Source organism: Vicugna pacos, unplaced genomic scaffold, assembly GCF_048564905.1.
Source record: "Vicugna pacos unplaced genomic scaffold, VicPac4 scaffold_136, whole genome shotgun sequence".
Taxonomy (NCBI): Eukaryota; Metazoa; Chordata; class Mammalia; order Artiodactyla; family Camelidae; genus Vicugna; species Vicugna pacos.
The window spans coordinates 125591-150027 of NW_027328816.1; the positions used below are offsets into that span (position 1 = coordinate 125591).

The 24437-nt window shown below is 39.3% G+C and overlaps 1 protein-coding gene across 1 annotated transcript in view; it reads right to left on the reverse strand.

Moving 5' to 3' along the window:
- Positions 1 to 22666, reverse strand: part of LOC140695093 (uncharacterized) — a 66267-nt gene extending 43601 nt beyond the window's left edge. Inside the window, exons 1-8 of the mRNA XM_072958012.1 lie at positions 22392 to 22666; positions 22042 to 22194; positions 21382 to 21505; positions 16749 to 16808; positions 16493 to 16650; positions 16094 to 16214; positions 10884 to 10993; positions 9419 to 9542 (exon numbers count right to left, since the gene is read on the reverse strand). Coding sequence (XP_072814113.1) covers positions 9419 to 9542; positions 10884 to 10939 — 180 coding nt within the window. The 5' untranslated portion in view covers positions 10940 to 10993; positions 16094 to 16214; positions 16493 to 16650; ... (2 more) ...; positions 22042 to 22194; positions 22392 to 22666. The remainder of the gene's footprint in view (positions 1 to 9418; positions 9543 to 10883; positions 10994 to 16093; positions 16215 to 16492; positions 16651 to 16748; positions 16809 to 21381; positions 21506 to 22041; positions 22195 to 22391) is intronic.
- Between the last annotated feature and the right edge of the window lie 1771 nt (positions 22667 to 24437).

Below are 24437 nucleotides of genomic sequence, written 5' to 3' on the forward strand. Positions count from 1 at the left end.
AAAACTCTTATGAGGAAACTTTCAACTCCAAAATTCGGACCATCCTCCTGGCTGGTAACAGCTTTCTCGGGTGACAGAGAATCTTCCAGGAGTGGTAGACACAAAGACTTCATGACACAGAGTTGTCCCTGTGGGAAATCTTACTAGCAAATTTATTCTGAGAACCCGACCTTACAATGGGGAATAGAACTTTCAAAAAAAAAAATAAAGAACAGAAAAGAAAAGAAAAAGAAATGACAGATTGCCAGTCTCCAACTATTACCCCAGCCAGGTTTATGTACATACAAAATTTACAACATTAATTGGGAATAAGAAAAAAAAAAAACTCACTCTGAAAATAACTAACCAGGCCTGATAAAAACATTTTTTGGAATTCTGAACTTATAAAAACAAAATCCCCTTTAGGGGTAACTTGGATTTCTCTTCCTGTGTCCTTGAAATGTAAATGTTTTATCTTTCTCTGGGTGTTTTAAGTGTGTGTATGTATGTATATGTATGTTTAGTTTATTTTTTAAAGGAAACCTTGGACTCCACCATACAAAAGTTTCAAGTATTGTGTACATATGGTGGCCACGCAAATAAATTGGGATTCTAAGCAATTCTTTGATTGTACCAATTTTCAGATATTTTGCCAACTTAAACTTTGCTGCATCAGCCTGGACCACAAAGGCTTTTAGCTTTTGGAGAGTAAACCTTTGAATTTTATTTAGGCAACACCCCGACTCTCATGTGGAAGTGCCTCTTCATCTTATTGGTTTAAAATCACTATATATATATTATATTTGTATATAAATTGACGGCCATATGATGGATTTTTTAATTTGGAAAAACTTTTTAATTGGTGAAAGTTTAAAGAGATCTCATTATAAACAGTTTTTTTATGGTTTCTATTAAAATCAAGTTTAAATGTAGAAAAATATATCTAATGGTTAACCTAAGAACTTAGTTAAAAAAATAAAACTGGTTTGAAAAGCTATGTTTGTGTTTTCCTTTCTGATAAATGTTTCTAGATATGCTAATAAAAACTTAGAATAATTAATGTTAATTAGGTTGAATAACTGGAAAAATGATTGTAAAAATGTCGAAAAAAAAATAAGTGGCTTATCCCAAAAGGATAAATATTTTTATATGGTTATTTTGAATCAAATAAATAAAATGGACATTTTTGGATTTACATACAGGGTTTTGATACTACACAACGTAAAGTTAAAAAAAAAAAGGGCCAAAGAGTTCACCTACTCCCCCCCAAGATTAAAGTTCAAACAAGCCCATTTTACTTACCACAGTTTGAAATATATGTATATATAGACTGAAATACTTGATCAATAATTGGGATAACAGACCAATTAATGAAATTAAAAACTGAGAAGTGCCTAAGCTCTTTGGCTGAATCTTGGGCATCCTAGAGACTTCTATAAAATTATATACAATGCACACACACACAAAAAAAGGTTTCTGGCACTCCTTCTAGAAATAAGAATTATTGATTAAACTTAATAAATATAAAAATTAAAGGTATAAGATTTAATAAAATTGAGATAAAAGTTTGTGAAATTGGTATATTTAAATGGTCTTTATACAAAACTTTTGCTTGTGTTGTGGGATACATATGTTTAAGAGGAAAAACACTTCCCCTTCTTGGTATTATAAGGCTAGGCACATATCTGTCCCTCTGAAAATATTAATTGAACAAATTAAAATAAACCAATATAGTTACATAAGCCGTCCAATATAATGTAAAACTAAAAACTAATTTGAGTGGCTAATAAAAAAATACAGGTTTACCCTGGGTTTAACTTATAACACAAGGAAAAGAGATCTTACTAAATGCCTTATGCAAGTTTTGGAAGACATATTTAAGTAAGCCTTAAAGTTTTAAAACATGGAATTCTTTGTTTACAGCTCTTCTCACTGATACAAAAATGCCATTTAAGGAGATAAAATACGGCCTGGGTGAGAGAGCAGTTCTCTGGGGACCTGGAAGACAGTGTCTTTGTCTTGCACATCAGAAATATAAATACAACAAACAGTGACCTAGGACTGAGTCTAATTAGCTCAACGAAATAAACCTTAAGGCCAAGAAATTTTTGGCATATTAGAACTCAGAACTCTGAAGGGTCCTTCAGACATTGTGAAGAAATTTTAACTGTCTGTTTCATAAATAGTAAGCCTTAATGATTTGAGCAAGCAAATTCAGCTTACTCCAACTATTATTATACCTATCTTATAAGTAAGTTTTAAAGTGAAGCTATGAGATCTCTAGCTTTTTTCTGATTATAAGCCTGTGTACACATTATAGAAGTGAGATATTTCTACTGCTAAAGAAAAAAAATTCAAAGTCATAGAGCTCTGCTTAATTGATGTAAAAATATAAGAGCTTAAACATTAAGTATTTTTAAAATAACAACTGAACAAATTGACTTTCAGCGTCATGTGAAATGGAAAATATTCAATATTAAGATAATATTTGATATTGTTTAGTTTAAGTATGTTCTAATTAATATAGACATCTTTAAAGTCATCAATATTATGTATAATACCTTTACTGTACCTAGGTTTAATGAAAGTCAAATAAGATCCTGTTATATCTGTTGCAGATTTGTCAAAAAAAAAAATAAAATAATGTGCTGTGGTAAAATTTTAAGTAAATTAAATGCAAATGAGATGAGAGCTTTGGGTAAATATTTAAAATATATTTTTTAAATGTATGTTTAAGATAATCTCTAAGTGTTTGGTATCTTTAAATTCTAGTGTTGTGCTAAATTAAGTTAAATGACAAGATTTTATTAAATAGCTATGCCATTTTCAGATAAAATAACATTGAAATACGAATTACTTAACATTTAACTTCCTCTTACAGTGAAACTAAAGGTATATAGAAATATTAATAAATGGTTGGTGCCACACTGAAATAGTCTCTATTAGTAAGGGAATGATCTCAGCATCCTAGGAAAGTAATATAAATGCGTAAAGGAAGATGTAAGAATGGAATAATACTTTGTTAATGAAAAATAGTGACTTTCTCCTGAAGCTGGTTACCTCTGAATGGAAGACAAAATAAGGGACACACTAATATAAGTATAGAAAGCTGTGGAAGGCTTGTGGAAAAGGAACCCTGAGGAAAGTTTTGTACGTGGTCAGAATTGGCTAAGTTTAGAATTAAATTGGGCAACGTAAATGAATCTTAGAAGTTAGCTGGAACAAGATTAGATTTGGTTTTCTCTCTGGTAAGAGGAAAAAATTTTCTTAAAATATTAATCCACCTTCAGTAACAGATTGTAAAACTTCTTATACCACTTAGCTGATCTGTTCTGCCTTTACATTTGACATATTTTCTTGTTAATGAATTAGTACTACATTACAGTGATCTATATGTTTATCTGATCAAGTGTTCTGAAATCTTTCAAAAAGCTCCCCAAATATAAAATTCTAATTAATTAAATAAAAATTAATTTAATTAATTAAAATTCTTTTAATCTCCAGTTAAGTTTGGGATGCTACAGAAGGCCCCTGAAACATCCCAAAGAGAGATTTTTAACTATAAAGTTTCATTTGGCATTTTAAATAACATGGAATTGTCAAATGAATCATAAAACTTCTAAGGTTATATTGAATGAGACAATATTATTAATATAGATATTGCAGAAATTATATGGACTCCCTAAAATTCTGGTATATCTGAAATGTTACCAGTGATAATTATGGGTATAGTGAACAGATTTCTTTATTGATTATAGTGTAACGGTGTTTAACCATGCTTTTAAATCTTTTGTCATTTATAGACAGTTAATTGTTTTCTTCTGATGGTTTTGCAAAATGCTTTCTCTTCAAGGAGATTTACTGATTCCTAATAAATTTCACACTATAGCACTGAACTAAACTGGGTAAGACATTTTAAAGTTCTAATGAAAACTCTCATTAAAAGAATTAGTTACATGGGACTGATTAACCTGCTGAATATGGTTATAATTTTTGATATTGTTTGAAATACTACTGGCTTTTAACCTGTTTCCCAGACGTAAAGAATCTCTTCTCCTTAAGCTAGTTATGGTTCACAGCAATTTGATAAATTATACCTATGTAATCACACTTGGAACACTTATCTTTTCTCTCTATCTGATCCCTCAAGAGACTAAAAACACTTAGGTCCCCAGTGGCTCTATCAAACAAATTAGGGAGATCATCTCCTAACAGATATAGGAGTATAAAGATATTTTAAGGATTTTAAAGAGAAAAGAATTTACCTAAATCTGTAAGGCAGAAACCCATGAAAAGCCTTGACGTGTCTTTCTTGGCCTTAGCAAACCTTAACATTCTACCCTGAGACTCCGTATTAAAACTTCCAACACAGCCAATTTAAAAAAGCCTATATGATCAAATAATCAGACTTAACTTGTAAAAAATTAATCTTGATTTGGCTATATTTGAGAAAACTGAGGGTAACTTAAGAGAGAAAATAAATTATATTTTAGTGGATATTAAATTCTAGTTTTGTTAATTGAGGTCCATATTTACTAAGACACTTCCCAGATCATTCCTTGCTGTTATGTCACATTACTGTACGGTTTAATTGAATTATGAAAAGGATACTCTAGGTTAGTTTCTGAAGCTCAGAAATCTATCCTTGGGTAAAGTTCCAATGCCCCATGACCTGCAGCCAGGGGATTATACATACTGCAACAGGCATGACTTAAAGAACTGTCTCCAACCTGAATGGAAGGACCCTTTTTCAGGTACTCTTTACCAGACCATACACACCAAAGCTGAAGGAAACGGAGTCTCGGATTCATTTCCTATCTGAAACATCCCCTGCAGTGCACTGGCCTATCGAGTGCTGCTCACCTTAAAACAATGCCCAAATGGAGAAAAAGCTACCAGACCAGGATGAGAAGAAGACGACATCTGAGCTAGACAGCTGACCCAAGACACCGGACCAGGACTGTATACCAATTACTTTGATAATTTCTCCAACCTTTGATTATGATCTACTCCACTTGTTAAGTTTATGATAAATTACCTATGTCTAGTACTTCTGTGTTACCTTGGTGGGTTTCCCTACTCCAAGGCTCTAATTAGATAGCCCTCAGAAACGTTATTCTAAAAAGAATTTATAGTTCTGTTTAGGCCACTGTTGATCTTACAAGGGGGGAGATTTCAACTGGCCAATTAATACCTGCTCTGACCCTGACCATAAATATGAACTTTCTCATAGGATCAAACTCAGAAACACAAGCAAAATTTTAACCCAAAAATACAACTTCTCGACTATTAAATTCTTACTCGTGACTTTATTAACGTTACTAGCTGTATTACTTATATCCTGTCTATTTTATAAAATTGTTGTCTGTTACATTTCCCAATGTGTAACTAGGCCCACAAGATTGATGATGGCTAAACATCTTGAAGAAACAGATAAAATTTATAACCCTGAATAAAATAAATATAATAGTGTGATTCTAGGTATGGGAATGAGCAAAGATGGGTAAACACTTTCTGTATCATAATAGACTAGTAAGACAGGTGATCCAGAGAACTTTTAGTATCAACAGGGCCTGACAAAAAAAAACTTACACCTTGAATGGCAACTTAGAAGATTCTTCACCTGAACTAGGAATGAGCCATCCTAGCACCGTGGGACAAAATTGGTCATGAAATGTCTCTCAAAATATTGGTCAAATTTAGGACCAAGTGGGAGCACTGTGAATGAAAATACTACAATGTGCATGAAAATACTGCAACCATGACAGTAAACAAAGAATGCTGAATCCGAGTCATCAGCGGCTGCTGCCAACCCCCAGCGAGTACATGCCTACAGCCCGGCCTCTCAGCCACTCACAGTGGTGCCCTCTGAGCAGACTCAGAGTAAGAAAGGACAGGATACTGGCCCTAGATAGCCAGGGGCTTGCCAAAGGAATGAATTCAATGACCCAAATGTTTGCTTCCCACCATACATAGAAAACCACTAAATACTTGAACTTGAGATACCTGGTTTTCTTTAGATAACAAGCAATATTTTATTGTTCCAATTACCTGGTCTTTGTTGTAAGCTTCTATATATCCTAGCTCCTCCCCTACCTCTTGGGAGCAGTCCCTCAGAGTGATCTGAGAGGCTGTCATCCCGGCTCGAGTCCTCCAGCCAAATAAAACAAAGCCCTTAACATATAGGCTGAACGTTTATTTCAATGACGTTCCAGAATAGACACAACTCATCAATTCTGTAATGGAACACACTGAATCAGGAACCAAAGCGTGTTTTAGTCCGGAAAATCTCCGGGTTCCTATTTCTTCCTGTCATTATACAATCCCTCTAGAACTCATTAATTTGCTGTCTGCTCCTCTGGCAACAAAACTCGTAGAAGACTCAACTCAGCAGAGCGCCCTGCTGGGGAGAACACCCCGCAGAAGCACTGCAGGCTGCCTGCCCTCCTGCACGCTCTGCTGACCCTTGGTGTCCTCCGTGGAGACCAGGCCAACAGAGTTGTTCCTAACAGCTACAAATTCGCACACGTTAAATAAATCATTTTATTTTATATGGTATTTTACGTATATACACATCTCTGAAAACAGCTTTGCAGAAGCTCAAATCTTCAACATCAATCCCCAAAGGCAAATCCGGTCCCCAAGGGGAAACAAGACTTAAGACGACGCTAAGGCCTCCAAAGTCCTCTCAAGGACCGTCAACCAAACTGCCTGCAGGTCTGCAGCTGCAGGCTGTTACATGTCTGCTTTTAAAGCAACCCCTTCCTGCCCTCGGGTATTACAGTGTCCCTCTATGCCCTCCCGTCTCAGGGTAAAAGCAGCCGTTGCAGAACCTTGCAGGGAAGCACTGACAGGAGTCGACAAAGAGGATCAGAGCTAAGCTAATACTTCTGATGACACGACCTTGTCACTGTGTCACTTTACAGATGAAGATATATATAGAGAGAGGTGGGGTGATATTGCTCAAAGTCACACAGCTAATAAGTGGCAAAGTCTATAACTCTGCTCTTCCCTTCGGCGTGACGCCCCAGCTGGGACGCCCACAGGGTTGTCTCATGCCTGCCTGAACAATCCTCTCCTGTCACTCATAACCCACCACAGGGTCTGACCCTAGCCTGCCTTTTCAGCATCTATTTCCTCCAGTCTCTCAGGAACAAGGCCGTTTGGGCCACTGTATGACTTCCGGCTCCCGGAAACATCAGTGCTCATGCTGGTCTTGCCTGTGCATCCGGCCCGCTGCTCAGAGGCTCTTCCTCCCCTGCAGGAGTACGTTTCCACTCTCCGCAGGGACACCTCCTCAGGGGAGCCCTCTTCTCGCTCTCAGCACGGCAGGGCCACATCCCGAGCTGCCCCATTAGGACAGTGTGCGCCCAGGTCTGTTAATCAGACCAGCAGCATCAGAGCTAGGGATTATGCCCGGGCTACCCTGCAAAACTACTGCCCGCCACACAGCCCCCAGCCAGCAGGTCACCTGGAAGTCACAGCAAGTGCCCCACCCAAACCAGAAGCCTCTTCATTTGCCAGCATCGCTGATGACTGGTTTCCAAACTTTGGTCAGTTTCGCACAAAACAGCACCTTCAACTGTGAAGCAGAGGGTTTCGCTTCTGCTCCCCATCCTTACTGGTAATGTCAAGGAATACAAAGAGGCCTTTTCTCAACACTTTTATAATGACACCCTCCCACCCACAATACTCATATGCTCAAGAGCTTTGGATCCACGTGATTTTCTTTCCCTTATGATAAGCGGCTCAAAACACTGCAGGATTCCTTCTATTTAGAGGGTATTTGTACTCAGTTTATCGGCTTTAATCTGTTTTTGTCTCTCTTCAATATCCCTAGCAGTTGCCACCTCTTACTCCCTTCAGCAGCCTCCCTCCCAACATCTACTCTAGGAAATCAGCTGTGATGAGGGGCCCTGGGGCAGTCACAGACGATGCAACTAAGGCAAAGAGAGGGTCCATAATTTGCCCGAGAAGATCAGCTTCAACCCCCAACAATGTGTGTCACGTCCCTGTGTTTAACTCTTATGCTAAGCAAGATAACTTTTTGTAGATTATGGTTATAAACAGATGAGGTATAAAAATACATACAAGGACACACATCTACTCTAAGATGCTCACTAACTCCACTATTTTGTTTCTACTTATTTCTATTAAAAAATATTAAGAACCTCTGCAGTCAGTATAGCAAAATGTTACTGGGCTTTAAATCCAGAATATAGAGGTGTTAAATGTGTCATTACTCATACTTATTTGTATGTTCACAATACAAAATTATTTGAAAGTCCCTCTCACCTCCCCCTACTCACTACTGGCTCTCACCTGAGCTCCCAGACCACACATCTAACAACCTTTCACTTTACCCACAGCTGAACTCATCAGTTTTCCGCAGAACTCCCTCTGCAGCTTTCCCTCCTCAGAGCACAGAAGGACCATCATTTACCTCATTAATCCACCCAGAAACCTGGGCCTTACTCCATCCTGCATTCACAGCCAGCCTTCATCCTTTCCTTTTTACCATCTAAACATGCCTTCAATATGTTCGCTTTTAAACACTGACCGTCCCACCGCTCAAGTGGAAGCCACCAACACTGCCCACCTGGACTCACGAGTCTCCTAAGTGGCCCCACAGCCGCTCTCCCCTACTTGAGACAAATGGGACTGTGCCACTCCCGCGCTCTTTGGACTCTCTTAAGACCCACTCTTCTTAGAAGAAACTCCAAGTTCTTCACCAGGTGAAAGTCTTTGCCATGAAATTGTCACCTCAGGGAGGGCAGGACCCGCCCTCTCCCCTCGGCCCCGCCCTCTGGCAGAGCATCAGCTTGGGAGGACCTGCTGAGCTACACCAACCTGTATTCTAAACCTGGTCTGAGTTCTTAGCAAACTGCTTCACTTATCCATACAATTCCAAGGTAAATTAGAAAGATTTTAGATGTTGAGCTAGACTATTGATTTTGGGATTTTGCACTAGCAACCTGCAAGGACATGTTCTAAAGATTCTGTCTTCTTAAAACCACACCCAGGTTAAAGGAGTATTTGTGGAATGTCTTCGGAGGAAAAGGGACTGTACTTTTACAGGCTTTATGTTTTATAACATGAACAACCCGGACAGGGTCACAAATGGAACCGCCTCACAAGTGACAGAAGACAGGTGAGAGGCACAAAGCAACAGGTTGCAAAGATGGTAAGAGTAAACATGATTCTCCAACCCCCCCAAAAAATTTTTGAAACAACCAAAAATTCTGAATTTTAAAAGTAAAAGAGTATCATATAGAGAAATGAAATAAATAATGCTCTTCATCAGGGTTTCAAGATCTCACTCCAGAGTTTTTAGCAGGCCATACTGAATCCTAGCACAGAAAAATCAAATGGACTTGTAGTGAGAAAGTTCCAGGAAAACTGCAGTAATTCCTCCACTTGTGTAAGGACATACACTCACCTGCTGAAGGTGAATGTAAACCGCATTCTGGATAAATTCGAAAGCTTCCAGGCTCCGCTTCTGGATGCCAAGGACATGGACAGCTTGGAAGCATGCTTCTAACTCAGTCACCGGCATTTTTACACTGCAGGGGAAACGGAGGCACCCAGTCAAGAGCAGAGATGTTCCTGTCATGTCTCACAGGCCGTGCCTCGGGGATTCAGTGCCCTGCAGCAGCCCGGCCCCAGGCAAGGACCAGCAGCGTTTTCCACCCAAGCAGGAGGGGCACTGTGCTTGAGAAAGCCCATCTCCGATGGGGGCAAGAGGGGCTGGTGGGGTTCAGTGAACCTATAAATGCCCACAGAAATATGCCTGCATTCATTCAAGTGATGCAAACAACTGTAGCAGGCTATTTAACAAAATTTCAATTGTCAGTGGAAATTTTGCCATTCCTTTCCGCTTGTCCCCTGCACTCTGAGACAGGCTTAGGCTCTCTTACACCTGCAGCTCTGTGCAATAGTTGTGAAGTCATTTTACTTTACAGATACCACGGTTCTGCCCAGGGTGATATCCAGCCCAGAGAGGTGGCCCAGGCCAATTTAAAGCTATGTGGCTTGCGTGCAGGGACAATTACAGGAGCTGGTTCCGGAGCCAGGCCCCTCCCCACCTCTGCTCCCCTCTCTCCCGAGGCCCCGCTGCCAAGCACTCAGGCTCCGTGATCTTAAGTCCTACTCTTCTACTCTACTCCAAACCCTTTTCCTTTTCTTTTTTTTCCCTAATTATTCCCAGCTGGAGTGATTTTTCAATCTCAATATCTGAAAAAATTCCTGCAGCCGAAAAAGAGGTCTCCAGAGGTCAATGCCCATATGCTGGTTCCTGAAGAGAGCCCCTGGCTACGGGGACCCTCACCAACACTCACGGGGCATCAGAGATGTTGCAGGGTCGGCCACCCCTTACAAGAGTTTGCTGTCACCCCAATGCCTGCACAGCATCCCTGCTCACAAAATATAGTTGGTACACTTATCGGTTATTAAGAAGCAAAAATACAAAATTGCTCATATTTCTTACTAATATTATCTATGAAGCTGGAAACGGAATTGTAATAAAATGTAACAGTTTTTACCCTATGTTAAATCTGTTCCTTTGAGTTTAAACCTGTGCCCTGTTTCCTAGGCTCAGACTTGGTAGCTCTGCACCATTTGAAAAAGAAAGTTGCCTTTAGCCTGAAATCTGCAGGAAAGCCTATTCTCCTGGCCCTGATCTTTAAAAATGTTAGCTCATCTGCACTTCTGTAGAGATGGCAAGTTGCATAATAGAGAATAGCCTTTGTTTTTTTGGAGGTTTTACAGGGGTACCATGATTTGATCCACATGGACAGCTGCAAGAACAGCGGATTCAAAGGACAAACAATTCATAAAGCAAGAAGTATGCAACAACCAACCACAACACCCCCCCTTTTTAGTATAAAAGGAGACTGAATTCTTACTTGGGGAAGATAGTTCTCCAGGACATCAGTCTGCCGTCTTCTGGGTCTGCCAGCATTGCAAGTGAAGTCACTATTCCTTGCTCCAACACCTCATCTCCCGGTTTATTGGCCTGTCATGCGGCGAGCAGAACGAGTTTGGACTCGGTAACAAAATGACTGCATTGGAGGTAGTATGTCTCCAATGTTTCCTCGTTTCCAATATGTAACATGCACATCATTTATGATCTAGCGCAAATAATTCATCAAAGACAACCACAAAAAGAAACTATACTCACCTAGCTATCAACACTGAAGTCACAACCTGTCAATTTTATATGATGTTGAACAACACAATGGAAAAACCTAACATAGGGAGTTGATTCCACGGAAATAAAATTATTTCTACTCCTTCAATACTTTTTCTTTTCTTTTCTATTTTATTTTGTTTTGCTTATTGAAAGGAAAATAAAAGTCAAGTCATTTTATTTCACGTATTTTTGTTATAGCTACATTCTTTATATACTACAAAGAGATTTAAACTGCAAAAAAAATTGTTCATATATTACTATAAAGATATATACACAATCAATGGGGATTAGGAAAGGAATGGACATTTACTAAAAATCCACTGCAATCTTGTCTTTTACAAGCATATCCTGGAATATAAGCTGTATGATCCAGGGGGCCCCATCCCCATTCTCACTGTTGAGTCCCTTAGCAATCAACTACTAAGGCACCAGCATAGAACCATGTGATCAGTATTTGAGGAATAAATTAGGGAATTAGCACATTCAATTCTAAAACAAAAACCCTAAAATAAATACTGAACTTATTTACAGATAAAGAAAATTGGAACCAAAAAAGTAGTTATTTCCCCAAGGTCACAAAGCTAATAACTGGTAAAGACAAGATTTGAACTCATCTGCCTGATTCTAAAAACTAAGGTGGAAATCCCATTCGACTGGGGAGGGTCCAGCAGCAGAGCCTATCACCCTATCTTTGTTCAGATCTAGCCTTAGACAGCCTGAGACAGCACCCCATTCCTATGGAACTTGAGGGCAAATGATAACAATAAGGATTTTATATCCAGTAGTTTGTTAGGTCTCATTTATATAAAGTGTCAGCAGGTCAGCAGAAAAACTCTGGAAAATATGAGTGGGTCCAGAGCTTTCTGCTGATTAGTAACTCAGTCTCTCAGGACATAGTGACCTTCCCATGAGAGGCCTCATGGACATAAACTAAAGGCAGCTGAGCAATGAAAACTAACAAGAACCTGGAACTCAAGCAAGAAGGTTCCCTGCCATCCCCCACCCACTTGCCTCTTCACCCGCATGGACACGATGGCAGGAGACCCAGATTCTTGTCCAAGTTACATCATCATGGATTCTCATCCATAATAATGTATGACTCTAGGCCGCCTTATGTCCATTAAAACTCAAATATGATAACACCAATATCTCAGCAGAATATCTATGTCTCCACTTCCTGTCTTCTAATAGGAGAATATTTTTATGGACAAAAAGCAGAAATCCAATTTAAAAAACCATGCACGAAGCCAGGTGAAATTCTGCTTAAGAGACTGCTCTCACGCTGAGTAAATGAAAACTCAGAAAAAGTGGCCCTTCTCCCTCAGTAAATGGGAGGTAGCCTGATGTGTGTGTGTGTGTGTGTGCACGTGTGTGTGTGTGTAAATCAAATACAATGAATTCTGGGATGTGTACAGTTTTTTTAAGTCACTGTCATTTCATGGGAATGAGCCAACATTTAAATAATTTGAATCTAGTGTTCTGAGAGAGTCTCGGGCTCTTGGTGGAGGAGGTGAAAGGGGAGAGTGAAGGAGGAAAGAGGTACATGAAGCAAAGAAGTAAGAATACTGCCAGGGAAAGGCAAGACGTTAGTTTTGTTCTTCCTTGCACCACATACAAATTAGGGACTCGCTTTCTGCTGATGACTTATCGAGCACTGAGTTGCAGGAGAAGAGGGGACAGCTCATTGCTCACTGAGCTTGTGACTGTACGTGGCATCTTATAGACACAAATCATTTACCCTGATCAAACACTCTAGCAGCAGGCTGTAATTCTTCTGTTTTGAGAGACAACAAAGCAGGAGTTCAAACAGGATGCATAACTTGACAAAAGTCAGAGGTCCAGTAAACTAAAGAGGATTAATTCAAACTCAGATCTGAATGCAGTCTGATCTTCCCACTCCCAGGACTGGAAAATCCTTAACACAGGCTCCCCAGCTCCCCTGCATTGTTCCTGGCACCAAGCATTTGCCATGGCAATGGTCACCATTTCTCACAGACACAGCGCTCTGTGCAGCAAATGACCTTGATCAGACCTTGATCATCTACCTGCCACGCCCACCAGGCTTCACCATACAGGCAGGAAAGCTGGCTTTCAAGTGCATACAAAGCCATTCCTTGTCTAACCTGGGCTCTTCTGTGGTTTCTCCAGCCTAAAGGCAGCCATGAAACTGCTCACAGTTTGTACATGAGCCACACTACCTCTCTCCATCTGTCTCCCCACCTATACTACTTAGCTATGAACATTTTGAGAATCTTCGACACAAATTTTTAAAAACAAAAAAGAAAGGATTCTGGAACAACTACTTAATACTTACAATTTTAAATGACAAAATACGAAGTGAGTATTTACAAACCGAATCTTCCTTTCTAAATTTCAGTTTTAAGCATTTAAAAATATAATAGCAAAAAATTTTCACTTACAAAATTGACAAAAACATAAACAATAATCTGGAATAAGTTAAAAAATAATGCCCATGTTCTAAATGGAGAAACTTCAGGGCTGTACTGAGGGGTAAAGTAAGAGGTGGGAATGTAGAGACATCAACAAATTGCATGGAGGAAAGCAGTTTTGTAAAGATGTAAGTTCTCATCAGAATAATGCAAAACTTACTGAAAACTCCCATGACAACTCCAATCTGATTTTTTTTTTAACTTGAACAAAATATTTTGGAATTCTTCAGGAATAATAAAATCATAATACTAGACAAGAAAATTTGGGATGGAAGAAAAGAATGAAAAAAAATTCAGACTGCCAATTATTAAATAAATTTTTACAATATGTAAGTTATGGTGCTGGAGTAAGAAAGGCAGATTGACAGAAGGGAACCATGAGCTCAAAAAGAGACTCTAGTGTACATAAGTATTTTGTAAAGGTGGGATTTCAAATCAAAGAGAAAAGTATGACTTCAGTAATTGTCCTGAGACAATCAGACAGTCACCTAGAAAGAATAAATACTATTCCTCTCATAAGGACCACAAGATAATTTACAGACAGTGATGTAAATATAAAAAAGTACTAATAACAGCAAATACAACACTTTGTTCTTATTAACTCAACTTACCCTTACATTAACAAGTACTATTATCATCTCCATCTTAGAGATTAAAAAAAACCTACAGAGGAGATTTATTCCAGTATAAGAAATTATTTTTAAGAATAATTTCAAAGATAAAACACATAAGGAATACATTTATTATCATAAGAATATTTTGAGACACTACCAAAATTAAAATCCTCCTAAACAAAATGAAAGGCAAGAAATGACAAGAAAAAGCTCTGTGATACATGTTGTTGAAGACAAGAAGTTAATGTTCATAACATACAAAGAGCTGTCACAAAGCAACAAGAAGCTCCCCCACTTAAATGTGTGCAAAGGATAAAAGGAATCATTCATTTTAAAAAAGTCAAATGGCTAATGAGTGAAAAATGCTCAATACCTCACTGGTCATCAAATGCAAACTAAAACAATGAAAAAGCACTTTTGCTCATCATATTGGCAAATATTTTTAAAAGATATTCTATCTAGTGTCCATCTGTGGGAGAAGAAACCATGAGCGACATTTTCAGAGGACGACATGTCAATGGATATGTAAACTCTGAAAAACGTACGTACACACTGACTCAACACCACTTCTATGAATCGTTTCCTCTAGGAAAAAACAAATTTAGTCCAAAAAGATGTACCCATCAGGGCATTTACACAGCACTGTTTACAATGGTGGGAAGAAAAACTGAAGTGAAATCATATCCAGCAATAGAGAATTGGTTACATAAGTAATTGTGCATCTTTTCATTCCCCTATGGAAGGAATTTCTAGAGTTACTTGAATGGAGTCTGTGATGAATGTAAATGTCACATCCAGGGACTAAATTTCCAGAAGCCTTAACTAAAGGAATACTCATAAAAGATCACAGGAATGTCTGTACAAGAAGGATGCCAGTCAAATATCCTTTCTGACAGTGGAAAATGGAGAAAACTTAACTGTCCACCATCAAGACAATGATGCGTTAAATCACGACGAGCTGCGAGCAATGAGGGAGCCGGCGTTTCGCCGTGGTCCAGGGCCTTGTCCACAGCATTCTCTCACCAAAGGTGTGCGTGGGAAAGAGACCACACCCGCAAATCAGGAGACCCCTCCACTCTATCTGAAAGGACCGTGTGAGTCTGGAGTGGGAGGACGTCTATGATATACACCTGAGTGATTAAAGCGAGCTGCAGAAAAACATATAGTATGGTCTCATTTTTAAATAAAGCATATATACACACACGTATACATGGAATTCTCATATGTGTGTATATATGTATGTCATAGGCATAAAGGTCATGAAACATATATATCAAATTTTCAACAGTTTTTACTCTTCGGAAATAAGGGGAAGGGAGGTAGGGCCTTCCTCTACCACCACAGTTCTCTTTTCAGTATTTCAGTTAAGTATACTTGGAATTTAAAAGTTTATTTAAGTCCGAAGTAAAATGGACAATGCCTCCACAAGACAGAATGCTATACTGGTCATCAAAAATCATGCCAGAGGAGATAGAATATTGTAGAAAAACATATAAAAAGCCGAATGGAAAATGGAGGTGTCCACACAGTAAACAGTCACAGAGTGCTCTCTGGTTTTTTATGACAGAGGTGATCCACACTGATGAAAATATACGTTAACGTGTTAATTATTATCTTTGAATAGCGGGACAAGGATAGCCTTTTTTGCCCCCTTTTTCAGAGTTATTATTTTAAATGCACATTCTTTTTCATCTGAAAAAAAGCATTTTTAGGTGTGTAGTACTATGCATTGGAGAATAATACAAGAATACTTAGAGAAACAAGTAACTAGGAGACAAAGCAGCAGCATCACACAATGTAGGACGGGCGATCCTGATTAACACCACGAAGTTACATAAGGACCCACAAAGTGAGAGCACCTGCTGTAACAGGGCGTGGCCCCCTTCTATTTGTCAGCAGTGTCTTCAGGGCTGAGGCAGTTCTGAGCACGGCCAGTGTCAGTGCTGGTGTCTTGATTGATGCTACTGGGGGTGAGGGCACCTGCAAGCCGAGAGGAAGAACAGAAATCATCCTCTGCCTTTTCTGTCTTGTTTCTTTGTTACTTTAAAAGAGAGCCATATATAAGATAAACCGTGTATCTCCCCAAATGAAATTTCAGTAATGAAACCGTTTTTAAAGACTTCACAGCTTATATTCTGCCTATAACTGTCTTTTCAACAAAGATCATATTTATTAAATGTTAATTAACTCAGTTAATTAACTCCCTGTTGAAACATTCTAGTAAAGAACATGAAATGCAGTATGTAAAAGAACCACACCTGCAGTGACTAGCTCAGCTGTCTTGACGGCAGTGCAGTCAGCCCCCACCATCCCGTGGCCCTGAGCTCCTGATGCTGGTAAGAGATTACGCTGCCGCCTCAGATGGAGAGAAACGGTGAAAGCATTTCTTGAACCCTACAGCACTGACAAAACATAACTGACAAATCCCAGGCCCCTTTGAGGCTCTCATTTTCTGTTTCTGGCCAACCCCCATCAATGAGCAGAACCACCCAATCCCCGAGCCATGGGACTCACGTGGGAAGCAGTTTTGGAGAAATTTCCAGGTATAGAATGTAACCAACTATACATAGAACTCTGAAAAAAGAAAAGATGCCATACTCTGATTTTGGAAGACACTCAAAATATTCTCCTAAGCCTTAGTAGCTGGAAAGGCTGGGCTTCTCCTAAGTCACTTATTTATTTCACAGCCAGTAAGCATCTCCCTCAAATCCTGCTTCCCTGTGTCTGCTGGGAGCTTGAAGCACACTGCTGCTGTCGATCTTATAAGTCACATGGCAGAGGCATGTGTCTCACGCCTGCAACCCTCACACAGGCTCGCCTCCTAGCCTCACTGTCTGAACTGGGCCCCATTTTCTCACCTGTTTATTTGGTATCTGTTCTTCTGTAAGCTACCTGAAATGCGTTTTGGAACATGTCAGAAGAAGCAGTGGGTTGAGAAATGGACAGATTGAGAGGTGAGAGATGGGCAGACAGAGAGAGAGACTCCAAGAAAAGGGGAACAAATAAAATTTCCTATGCAAAACCCTCTTCTAATCAGGGAAGGAAACCACCACGGAAAAGTGTGAAGAGGCAGGTAGCTTAGGACTGTTTCCTGGATTCCATGAAAAGTAACACCAAGAGATGAGAGGGTAGAACTTTAAATAGTAAAAGAAAAAAAGCACTCATGCTTGAAAAATATATCTACAATATGTACTTTCTAAAGAATAGACTGAAATCAGCAGGACCCAATAACACTATACTTGGGTATTTACAGAAGTGAGAATCCCATCTCCAAACCACAAGGCATCCCTTCAGAGCACTGACAGTCTACATGGGGCGGTCATAAAGCCATCACCGCAAAAGCTATGCTACCCTGCACTTACGAGGAATGAGCAGCTGTGCTCAGGCTGCCCACGCGCGTCATTTACACCCCACAGCACCTCTACGGGGGGGACGCCTAGCGAGCCCCGTCTCTGCAGGACAGAAAACCAGTTCTGGAGAGGCTAAGCCGACTTACCAGTTCTCCATCTCACAGGACTGGTCTCTCCAGAGCAGGACACGAACTCGGACCCACGATTGTAACCATGGTACTACAGTGCTTTGTGTGCTGTTTGTGTGTATAATACATTTGTTTCTATCATGAAAGGTTATTTAATAAATGATCGGTTGTCTTGTCTATCTCATTAGCTCACAATCAATCTTTTTATACTGTTGAATTGTACTCTTTTCCCCTGAAGAAAGGAACGGAAACAGCGGGGGTCAGAAAGAGGTGGGGCTCCATTCTTTATCTGGGATCTCATCTCATTGAAGTCCCCAAACAGGGAAAAGGAGCAAATGTTCTCTTTATCTTTTAAAGAGAGGGCTCCAGTGATGGTGACTTATTCAATTACAAAATCAAGGCTGGGGAAAGGGCACATGCAGCAACTAGAGCAGTATCAGCTGTAGGAAGGTCAAAAGTGCTCATGGGAGGGCTCAGGGGGCAGCCTCATTTAATTTCAATCAATAAAACAATAACAAACTCTAAAACTACTGGCCTACAATGGATTAGCTCTTTCTTGACATCTAGCAAGTTTCCACAGCCCACATGTAACATTATCGGGAACCAGTGAAAGGAAGAGTCCACAGACAAGGAAAATCAATGCCACAGGCAGGCTGAAACCCAGGCTGGAGTTTAGGAAGAGAAAGGGCATAGTTAAGAACTGGGGAAAGGCTGGGGAAAAAAATCATCACAAGGACTCTCAAGCATCATCCAACAATCATATAATCATTCATTCAAGAGAGAGTTACTGAGGTCGTATTCTGTGCAAGATTGTACAGCGGGTGAAGCAAGAGCGCAGCGTCCATGGTGGCAGCAAGTTGCGGGGCTCAAATACACTTCTGATCCCAGTACCTTGCACACTTGTCCTCAATATAAAGGCAAAGATAATTAAAGTAAAATAATACTCTGTAAACTCAAAGCATTGTTGAAAAAAAAAGTTAAAGAAGACCTAAATACCAGGACAGACACTCCACACACATTCCCCTATCAAAAGAAAGTGCTCTTGGAATGGCAGTGCTCCCCAGAGCGATCCGTATATTCAACGTGGTCTCGATCACAATCCCAGCGGGCTCCTCTGCAGAAACTGACTATCTGCTGCTACAATTCATATGGGAATTCGAGGATCTCAGTAACCTATACGTCCTTGAAAAAGAAAAATTTGAGAGGACTTATAATTCTCAATTTCAAACCTTACAACTGTATCTCCAGGTGAGATTAGAGGCCATTGTGAAGTTATTACTGTGTTAATCCTTATTTACTAAATTCTCTACAATGAATATTACTGTTACAATAAGAAAAATAAAAAGTAAGTTATCCTTTAAAACATGCACACCAATTCATTCATTGGGAAAAATTATTCTATCAATTAAGAGATAAATATCTATTGAAAAAGGACAACTTAAAAACAAGAGTGCATTTGCATTTTTCATAAATTGAAAACTGAAAAGCACAAAGACGTCAAGTTTCTAGGGAGACCAATGCAACATACTAATAGTTATTTTCAGAAATTCTAATTTAACAATGAAAACTCTGGAAAGGGAAAATCGTGACTGAGAGCCAACTGCAAACACATGGAGAGCAAAGGCCTAGAAATCACAGTTCCTTTAACTCTGCTCCTAACACAATAGGAGAGGAAATTCCTCACTGAGGGGACAGTGGAATCCCATGCATAAGACAGGATACACAGTACAAACTGCACTAGAATTGGGGGTGATTTCCATAGAAGAATTCTAAAGTTACAAAATTGCTGAAAAACTATTAAAACACTGACAGAAAGATTAAAACACACAGTCATATATATTATATAGAAACATAGGTAGTCTGCTCCCATGTTGCATTTAAATACAAATATATTTGTTCATTTATGGGCACTTATGACTTTATCCCTGGTAGAATATTTCAACTAAAACAAATAATCAATATAACACTCCTTTGTCAAATCTACTTGATAAGTTACTCTGCTATGTAAACATAATGTGTCGAAGATAGATCTAAAATTAGTGAAAAAGAGCTTTGTATGGCTTCTTGAACTATTCTCAAAATTCAAAGCTTAATTTTAAAACAGATCTGAACAGTAATTCTATATTACCTTTTCCGTCGTGAAATGAACAACACAGTCTGTTGTCAAAATTCTGTCCTTACAATGATTCACGAGCACCGTATCCTCACAAAACTGCTGGACAGCAAGGCACTATCCAGACACTGTGACCCAACAAATGAAACACAATGAAGACAGTGACCCTATTTTGGAGGGCTTATAGTCTGTGTCAACACCAGGGTTTTATTTGATTGGTTTGATTGGTTGGCAAAATAAAATCAATCAAGTACTTTCTTCTTTGAGCATTCTATAAGTCATGACTCTGCTGTTAGTGTCATGAGCAGGAAAGACTTAAGCATGACTTGATTAGATCAACTAGCAACAATCATCACTGGAGAGTGAGTAATAAAGAAGTTAACTGATAGCAATGCTTCTCCCTACATGAGACCTAAAATAAATCGACACTGATATCCGAAAAGAAAATGAGAATTTGAGGTCCCCAATAAGAAAAAAATCTAACAAGAAATCAAAAAAGTAAAGATTTTTTCATTAACGTTTCCTGGAAAGATTGGAGCATGGTGGTGTTGAGCTCAGATGCTAGGGAAAAACATGAGGGTCTGAATTCCCACAGCACTGGGTAGCTTTGACACTAATATGTCAGTCAAATTCTCTGCATCTCAGTCTCCGATGCATAGACTGGGGACAACAACCGCACCCATCTCCTAGAACGGTCCTAAGAATTAAGTTATTTTATATATACAAGTTTTAATAAAATACATCAGATATTAAATATTACCCCAAAAGCACAAGGAAAAATGAAAACAGAGATAAATTGGAGTTCATTAAACTTTAAAACTTTGCTTCAAAAAACACCATCCAGAAAGTGAAAAAACAACACTCAGGAGAAAATTTTTTCAAATCATTTATCTGATAAGGAATTTGTGTATCAAAAAAAAAAATTCCACAGCTCAACAATAAAAAGGCAACTCAATTAAAAAATGAAAAAAGAATCTGAAAAGATATTTTTCAAGGAAAATATACAAATGGCCAATAAGCACAATGAAACGGTGTTCAATAACATTAGCTCTAAAGGAAATCAAGTCAAAACAACTAGGAGAAACCGCTTCACATTCACTACAATAGGTTAAAATCAAAAAAAGATTAACAAGCACTAATGAGGACACAGAGGAAGCGGAGCCCGCAGCCATTGCTGGTGAGGATGTAACACAGCGTGACCACTTTGGAAAACATCCTGGCACGTCCTCAGAGAGTTGAACATTTGGCTTCTGAATGATCCAGCAATTCTGCTTCCTGGGCACACAAGTAAGAGAACTGAAAACAAATGTTAACATAAAAACTCCTACAGGAATATTCACCATTACTTTTCGCCATTAATTTTCAGAGCCAAAAAACAGAAACAACCCAAATGTCTATCACGTGATGAATGGGTAAACAAAGGGGCCCAGCCATACAGTGAAATATTATTCAGCAATAGCAAAGCATAGAGTACTGACCCAGGCCACAACGTGGACAAACATTGAAAACATTACTCAGTGTGAAAGAAGTCAGTCAAAATAGACGGTTCCACTTACATGAAGTGACTCGATTTGCATGAAATGTTCAGCACAGGCAAATCCACAGAGACAGAAGAGTGGCTCCCTGGGGCTTGGGGAGGATGGGGAAGTTGATAATGTCTGCTTATGCGTACTGGGTTTCCTGTTGGGGGGAAGAAAATATTCTAAGATTGACTGGGATGCACATTTCTGGGCATAGAGTAAAATCCGCTGTACATTTTAATGGGTGATTTGTATTAAAACTGTTAAGAACAAAAGCACCTCGGATTAGTACCTTCCATAGTAAATGCAAATTGCTAACATTTATTACAGGAAGAAGAAACTGCCCTCAGCATGAAAGCAGGAGATCAGCAAATATTAGTTAACCGAAATTGGACAAGAGCATTTCACTTGAAACTGTTGCTGAGTGTACAAGAAATATTCAGACATGACAAGGAAAATCAGTTTGACATCACGAAGAAGCATTCTGCTTCAAATGCAAATCAAGGATTCGGCAAGCCCAGCTGCTACAAATGACCAGAGAAGAAACCTGGTTCTTAAAACAAGCACCAGAGCCAACAAGGAAATGGTGGTGAGGAAAGCAGGCGGCCTAAAATCTGGAACAGTGTGCTACAAATAATTTCTCCACTGAAAATTCAAAAATAAAATGAAAGTGATGTAATGCTGTGTTGAACTCACGTGAATGGGCTTCCTGCAGTGCTTGACAGTTCTGTAACCCCGAATGACTCAGGAGAATCAGCATGGCTCCTGGGAGTCCCCAAGTAACTGCCCATCAGCACGCTGACCACCATCACATCTGCCAGGGTTGAATTGCAGAGAAGAGAGCAACCTCTGAAAGGCACAGGGAATGTTGACAAGGGAATAAAAGGCTGCGGTCAATCCTGGGACAGAGGCCCTGTGAGCAGAGGCCAGAAGGCTGCAGGTGAACTGGAGTGGCCCTGGGGCAGGAAGGGACCACAGGGGAGCATATCTCAATTATCTCCTCTCTCTCCCTCGGGTAGGAGGGATAAAGCCTGCATCCTTCTCACCTGGAACTGTGGGTTCTGGCTGGCGGAAGTCTTACCGACACGGAATGAATTTCTCAAGACTGCGGAAAAAGGAAAGAAAGCGAGAGGGATTAGGGAGCCAAATCCACGAGTCTCTCAAATGCTCCCATATTTATTGTGTATAATCAAAGTAAAAAGTCAATAACAGTTGTGAGATAGTAGGCAGGAACTTGGGGAAAGAAGGGATGAGACAGAGATTGTAGACTCCACCATGAGTACTAAGGCTTAGTTTACCTTTAGGGAAGTCATGGGCTGAGGGGAACAAGATAGATTTTTTAGACATGTTCATTACAAAGCAGACCACCAGACCAGCCTGGTCCCTGTTTTGGGGATAATAGACTATCTAACACCACGCAGGCCTGGCGTTTATAGCTGAGGGCCTGGGTCATTGCTGTGCAATAAGCAGTGTGCTATCTATAACCTCAAATATGCAAGCAAGGCATTGTCTCTGCTTTTTATGGCAAGGAGACAGGAGTGAGGATGCACAGGTGTTTGCTTTAAAGCAGTTAATAAGCACATTTTTTTTTCTTAAAGTTGACAGGTGGCTGGGATGTGTTACAACTTGTTAACTCAATCATGGGCTCCCACATGGAACCATTATGGAGGACATCCTAGGATGAAAAATCCTGGCTCTGGATCTTTTCCTGCCAGCTTCGGCCACTCCAGCAGGGTCTAGACACATCCCTGAATAACGATCCCACAGAACCACCTAAACTCTTAACTCCTGGTGCTTGAAACTTAATTTTAGCTCTACACAACTTAATGTAGAAAAGTTTCAGAAATAAAAGATATTATATTCTTTTTATATCTCATCATAAGACTGATTTTTCTGATTGCTCTAAGCTGCTTCTACATGGTAAAGCACCTAATTCTGCAGGTGAATTCAGTACTTTCCTTTGGGCATAACTAGACAGTCTGGGCTGTCTGACTTCTATTAGTCAAATACCAATACACTTAATTGATTTCTTTGTTCATCAATTTCAGCCTGGAGGTGAGGGTCTATCACTATTTTCCTCAGCCCACCCTCTACTCTTTTCTCATCAGCATCTCAGGCCTCCTGAAAACAAAACAAAGCATTTGTTTCCCTTCATCTACACTTTCCACAAAGGCAACAGGAATCATCATGCCTAGAGAATGAATTCAACACAAATGTTAAAACAAAAATCTATAAACCTGAAGCAACTCCATCTCCGGCTCATGATACACAATGACATGAGAGTAAGTGTGTCAGGTACAAAGCATGCGTGAGCCTGACCACCTCATTTCTATTCTTCAAAGGAAGGAAGGTTTTCGTATTTTTTATTATCATTCTTTGTCATTGTTTCTGATTAAGCCAAAAAATTTTTTATGAAATAATTAAGCACTGCAATAACAGATTTTCGCTGTATCAATTACAGAAGGAATTCAGAGGGGATAGGAAAACCCACCTCTGTAAAAAATGCAAAATTCCTTCCCCTGTTAAGAACACGAATACAAAATGCAACAGAGAATTCAAATTCTTGTGGAGAGGACAAAAGCCACAGAATCAAAGCAAAGTCATTATTATGACTCAATCCAAAATTCACTGGACAAACATGCTCAATGCATTCAAATAATTTTTAAGGCACACTGCAAACCATTCACTTAATTATCTACAGGCTAGAGGAAGAATTTCCCTCTATAACAGACAACATAAATCAATAGGTTGCCCCACCAAACAAGGAACAAACATCAGGTTTTTTGCAGTTCTGATAAATCAGCAAGTTTTAAAGATCAAAATCCAGAAATTTTAAACATTCATTCACACCAGAATGAATCAAGCACTTAAAAAAAATAAATAACCCAAAGAAACTAAACACATTGATCACGTACCTGGATCAATGAGAAATTCTTGTACAGCTGGAAAAAAAGAACAGTCTATAGACTTATACTTGAAAAATAAAACTACTTTTAAAGATAACTGCTAAAACACATTTCATCATTCATGTTGCCTTGAAAAATCTGAGGCACTTGTCTCTGATCAGAAAAGCAATTCTGAGTATTAGTATG